Genomic DNA, 6,513 nt, shown 5'->3' on the forward strand with positions numbered 1-6,513 from the left:
ACAAAACTAATAACTAATGGATATTTGAGAAGACTAAGAAAAGTTAAGAAGCCCTAGTGGTGTAATGGTTAAGAGCTTGGCTGCTAACCAAAGGGTCAGCATTTCAAATCCACCAGCCGCTCCTTGGAAACCCTGTGGGGCAGTTCTGTTCTATCCTGTAGGGTAGCTACGAGTTGGAACCGACTTGACGGCACCTAACGACAACAAGAAAAGTTAAAGGAGCCCTTGTGGTGCAGTGCTCAGCCTGCTAACGAAAAGGTAGGCAGTTTAAATGTACCAGCTGCTCTTCGGAAACTGTGGCAGTTCTGCTTCGTCCTATAGGATCACTATGAGTCGGAATTGACTTGACAGCAATATGTTTGATTTTGTGAGTTGCACAATGGGTAAGCACTCAGATGTTAGCAAAAAGTCAGCAGTTGGAGCTGACCAGCAGATTCGTGGATGAAAAGGCCTGGCGATCCGCTCCTGTAATGATTTCAGCATAGGAAACCCTACGGGGCAGTTCTACTCTGTCCAGTGAGATCGCTATGAGTCAGAATCGACTTGATGGCACACACAGAAGAATTAATTGAGTTGCATATTAGGAAGAGATAAAAGGGTTTGGAAATTTCAGGACAGTAGAGAAATGTCCATCTGCTTAATGCTTCATATCTCAGAGATCTTTCTTAGACTTCATTCTCAACTCTCCTTAATTGTCTTCAAGAGCACCCAAAACTCTCATAGCACAGTTTTCCATCTACATTCTGATGATTTATCTTTTGAGTTCCCAATATGCAATTCTACTCCTTCTTTGAAAGAAATGCAAATCTTTTGAGGATGTCATTGAAAGACTGCTTTACTTGTTTATTTCTCAGTGTATAAATGAAGGGGTTCAACAGAGGGGCAACAGATGTAATGAGCAGAGAAACTGCCTTATTTATGGCCACTTCATCTTTTGCTGAAGGTTTAATATACATAAAAATGCAGCTGCCATAGGAGATAGAAACGACAATCATGTGGGAAGAACAGGTGGAAAAGGCTTTCTTACGTTGCTGGGCAGAAGGCAATCTTAGAATCATCTTAATGATGAATATGTAGGACAGAACCACACACACAAGGGTCATTATGAAGGTCACCACAGCACAGGCTATAACCACCTGCTCTACGAACCATGTATCTGAACATGAATTCTTCAGTAATGGAAAAGCATCACAGAAAAAATGATCAATGATAGAGTCACAAAATTCCAGATGGAGGCTCAAATTAAGGAATGGAAGGATAATCAATAATCCAGACACCCAGCAACAGAGGATGAGAATCCTGCAGACTCTGCTATTCATGATGGTCACGTAATGCAGCGGTTTGCAGATGGCCACATAGCGGTCATAGGACATGATGGCCAAGAGAAAAAATTCTGTAGCTGCAAACAGAACAAGAAAAAATATCTGGGTGAAGCATGTTTTGACAGTAATGGTTCTATTCCCAGATAATATGATGTGCAGGTATGGGGGGACACAGGAAGTTGTGAATGTGATTTCTATAAAGGAAAAATTTTGAAGAAAAAAATACATAGCTGTTTTTAGATGAGAATCTACCAAGATGAGACAAATGATAGTCAGATTCCCAATTACACTTAACATATATGTGATAATCAGGTAGACGAAAACCAAAATCTGTAGTTGTGGGTCATTTGTCAATCCCAGTATGGTGAATGTTGTTATTGCCGAGTGGTTTCTCATCATTGACTTCACACTGCTGCACGATCTTCACATAAAAGTCACAGAAATTAAATCTGAGAAACAATATCAAAATATAATAGGATCAGACAGTTACAGAGAAATCCCAATTCTACCCATATGCATTTCCTACTATTACTTGATCACTATTCATAATGAGGTGATGCCCTCAACTCCACTGAAATGTATTACAGGGAAGTTAAGTTGATAGACGATTTTTCTTGAAAATTGCTGTTATCTAAATTGTTTCAAATTTTTCAATTTCTTCAATTCATAGCAATAGTTCCAAGTATTTGAAGTTCATACTTTGCATGTAATTACTCCCACTGGAATAGGTATTAGTCATTTGAAATGTAATTTGATGGGTCATATTCTCCCAAAACTTTTGTACTCAAAAGTTGAATATCAAAATTCCTCTGTTTCAAGCTGTGCTACTTGATAAAAACTCAAATGTACTGAGGATTGTGATTATACTGTACAAGGACTCCAAATTCTTCATCCAGTGAACTAGGCAATTTTAAAAGATCATGGTATGTTTCTACCAGAAAATAGCCATTGACTTTCTCTCTAAGTTTTTTGGTTATTCCCTTATTTGCCATCTTGTTCACAGCAGAGATGGTTGGATGTATTTAATTTGAAAGAACATTAAATAAAGTATAAACAGCTGAAGGATATCATCACATGCTTTGTTTTCATGCCTGTTATTATGGCAGGCATGAATGACCTCCTATATGCAGATGACACAACCTTGCTTGCTGAAATTGAAGAGGATTTGAAGCACTTACTAATGAAGATCAAAGACTATAGTCTTCAGTATGGATTACATCTCATTATATATATATTTTTTAAAAAAACCTTCACAACTGGACCAATAAACATTATGACAAACAGAGAAAATATTGAAATTGTCAAGGATTTCATTTTACTTGGAGCCACAATCAATGCCCATGGAAATAGCAGTCAAGGAATCAAAGGATGCATTGCATTGGGCAAATGTGCTGCAAGAGACCTCGTTTGTGTTAAAAGGCAAAGATGTCACTTCGATGACTAAGGTATGCCTAACCCAAGTGGTGGTATTTTCAATTGCCTCATTTGCATGTGAAAGATGAACGATGAAAAATGAAGACAGAAGAATTTATGCATTTGAATTATGGTGTTTGTAAAGATTAGATGTGAGGATGGTGAGATTTCATCTTGCTTACTTTGGCCATGTTATCAGGAGAAACCAATCCCTGGAGAAGGACATCATGCTTTGTAAAGTAGAGGATCAGTGAAAATGAGGAAAACCCTCAATGAGATGGATGAACACAATGACTGCAACAATGGGCTGAAACATACCTATTATTTTGAGGATGGCACCAGAACTGTCAATGTTTTGTTCTTTTATATATAGAGTTGCTATGAGTCAAAACCAACTCTATGGCATCCAATAACATCAACACTATGGCAGAAGTGTGATACATGTATTATTATAATACAGTGATTGAGTGCATGGACCCTGGAACCAGTTTGTCTGGGTTCAAAGCATACCTCTGTTATCCACTACCTGAGTGACCTTGGGCAATCATTTAACCTCTCTGTGCTCCCAGTTTCCTAATCCATAAAATGAGGATAACAAGAATACTACATCATAGGGTTATATGAAGTTTAAATGAGAAAAACCATAAGACATGCTTGCAATAGTACTTCCTATATAATAAGCTATAGATATTTGATATTATTTTCCTGATTTTCAGAAGTTAATCTCTCTGATCATCTCAGGAAGGCACATGGCTCTTCAAGAAGCTCTTGCATAATCTCTCTCTTCTGTCTGTCTCTCTCATCACTTATTTCTTCCACTCTTCTAGATTAATTTCATCATCATACAAACATGTCCTGATATTTGGCTATCTTTAAATTTAAAAAAAAAAAGCAGCCTTCCCATTAGTAAGTGATACTTCTGTTACATAGTTTTCACATAATAAGCATATAGGTTTAATATAATTTGACTTTTGGTAACTTGTTAATCTACATATTTAAAAATAAAATTGAATCAATACATTTGAGAAGGGAAAGTAAAACTGAAAGCAAATTAAAACAAATAAACCCAATTGTATATCAAATTAATACCATAACCGTACCCCGTTGTTGTCTAATCGATTCCGACTCATAGCAACCCTGTAGGACAGAGTAGAACTGTCCCATAGGTTTCCAAGGAGCGACTGGTGGATTCAAACGGCTGAACTTTTGGTTAGCAGTCAAGCTCTTAACCACTGTGCCACCAGGGTCCACCATAACCATACTAGGAGGAAAATAAAGAATCAAAAAAAAAGAAAAGAAAGCATATGAATATGCTTATTTGGCTATATACTCCCAGTCTTGGGCCGGGTGGACAGTGGGAAGAATTGCAAACAAATCCTGAATGTGTTTGTTTTTTTGTGATGGCAGAAGCAAAGATATCTTGAAACTATTTTAGATCTGTTATAAGATTGAGCAAATGAGTTCATGTACTGATATTGTGGGATGTTACAGTTTTCACTAAGGAGTAAGAGATACAAATATGTATTTGGAGGAAGGCAACATGGATTGGACTGGAATTAAAGGTATCAGTGTAAACTCATAATTTCTAGAAATATTTATGTGTAAGTATATATGTATCTATGTGTTCTTGTGTGTATGTCTATGTATATACATTTGTTTGTATATCTGTATATTGTATACAAATCATACATGCATATATTTCCTCATTCCCCTAAAATGTTCAAGAAAAAAGATACCTCTGTAGCAATAAGAAATCTAGAGCCCAGATTTTCATCTCTATTCTTCCATTAAAGTGAACCAATGCTCCTTAAAGAAAGGGCTGATTCCAGGGCTGAGTAAGGGAGGCACAAAGTGAGTCTAAGACATCTTCTTAAACACCAGAATGTAAAGAAGTACTCAAATGAAAAATGGAGGCATGTCACAGGGTCCACAGAGGCCAGGTTGAAGGGACTCCCACTAACCAAATGTGGGACAATTTGAGCACCAAAATAATTCAGTACACTAATAAATTATAAGCTGCTGAAAATAGAATTTCATGAGTCTATACTGATAAACAATCTGTTAAAAGAGGAAGAGAAGGCAGGGCTCTTACAGTAGAATGCCAAAGACCAACGGGTAGGTGGTGAAGGGAGGGATGGATTGGAAAGCAGCCTTTTGCAATCACAATAGTGACTACTGAATCAGGCAAGAACCATCAATAGACGACATGCTAAATCTAGAGGAAAATTTTATTGACAAACAAAATTCATATGGTTTTAAGGTATCTTCTCATAGACTGATTATTAGTTCCAAGACAAAAGTAGTAATCAGACAACGGAGGAATTTGAAATACTCTGACCTGGTGATCAAAATTAACATCACAAATGAGAGGCAGATGGATACTGTGTGCCTCCAGTTGTGTCACCCTGAAAGGACACAATGCTACCTATTTAGTATTCTATCGAAGAATGCATAATCTGAATTTAATCATGATTAAACATCAGACAAACACAAAATGAGGAAGTTCTCTTGAAAAACAAAGGGGGGAGTCGGAGTAGGCTGCATTCTTCAAAAATGTCAGTCGCAAAAAAATAAAAGGAAATCAGATAAGGGTTTGATTTCCAGAATATATAATTACAAAAAAAGCCTACAATTTAACAACAAAAAGACAAACAACCCAATTAAAAAAAAAGGGGCGGGGCAAAGGTCTTGATAAATATTTCAACAAAGAAGATACCCAAATGGCAAGCAAGCACATGAAAATATGCTCAAAATCATTAGTCACTCCCAAAATACTCACTGCTGTCAAGTCAATTCCAACTCATAGCAACCCTACAGGACAGAGTAGAACTGCCCCACATGGTTTCCAAGGCTGTAAATATTTACAGAAGCAGACTGCCACATCTCTTTCCCTTGGAGCTGCTGGTAGGTTTCAATGGCTGACCTTTTACTAAGCAGCCAAGTGCTTTAACCACTGCACCACCAGGGCTCCTCCATTAGTCACTAGGGAAATTCAAATGAAAACCGCAATGATATACCATTTCACCCCCACAAGTTTGGCTATGATCAGGAAAACTGAAAACAAGTGTTGAAGAGGAGTGGAGAAAAAGGAACCCTCATCATTGCTGGTGGAATTGTAAAATGATACAGCTACTGTGGAAAACAGTTTGGTGGTTCCTCAGAAAAGTTAAACATAGAACTACCATACCCAAAACCAATCAAACCCATTGTGAAGAGTGACCGAGCAATTCCAGTCCTAAGTACACATCCACAAGAATTGAAAGCAGGAGCGGAAACACATATTTGTGCACCAATGTTGATTGCAGCACTATTCACCACAGCCAAAAGGTACAAACAACCTAAATACCCATCAACAAATGAATGCATAGACAAAATGTGGTATACACATACTATGAAATATTACACAGCCATAAGGGAAATGAAGTCCTTGCTACATGCTACAATATGATTGAACCTTAAAAACATCACGCTGTGTGAAATCAGTCAGTCACAAAAGGGCAAACAGTATATGATTCCATCCTTATGCAATATCTAGAATAAGCAGATTTATAGAGAACAAAATGTATTTTTTAAAAAAGGAAAAGATAGACTCTGGAAATATTCCAAATTAGGAGGCTAAAGGGTCATGACAACCAAATGCAATACCTGACCCTAGAGTGAATTCTACACTAGAAGGATAAAACATTTTATTAGGAACATTACTGAATCAACTGACAAAATTGAAATATGTATGATAAATTAGGTAAAATAATCATATCAATATTAAATTTACTAAAGT

The 6,513-nt window shown here is 37.0% G+C and overlaps 1 protein-coding gene across 1 annotated transcript; it reads right to left on the reverse strand.

Annotated features, from left to right (window-relative positions):
* Positions 1-779: 779 nt before the first annotated feature.
* On the reverse strand, positions 780-1,751 carry LOC101349690 (olfactory receptor 6C2-like). Its single transcript, XM_004374050.3, is given in 1 exon segment — positions 780-1,751. A coding segment is annotated over 1 exon segment (972 nt).
* Positions 1,752-6,513: the final 4,762 nt, after the last annotated feature.

The sequence above is a fragment of the Trichechus manatus genome, unplaced genomic scaffold (genome assembly GCF_000243295.1).
Source record: "Trichechus manatus latirostris isolate Lorelei unplaced genomic scaffold, TriManLat1.0 scaffold00027, whole genome shotgun sequence".
NCBI classification, from domain to species: domain Eukaryota; kingdom Metazoa; phylum Chordata; class Mammalia; order Sirenia; family Trichechidae; genus Trichechus; species Trichechus manatus.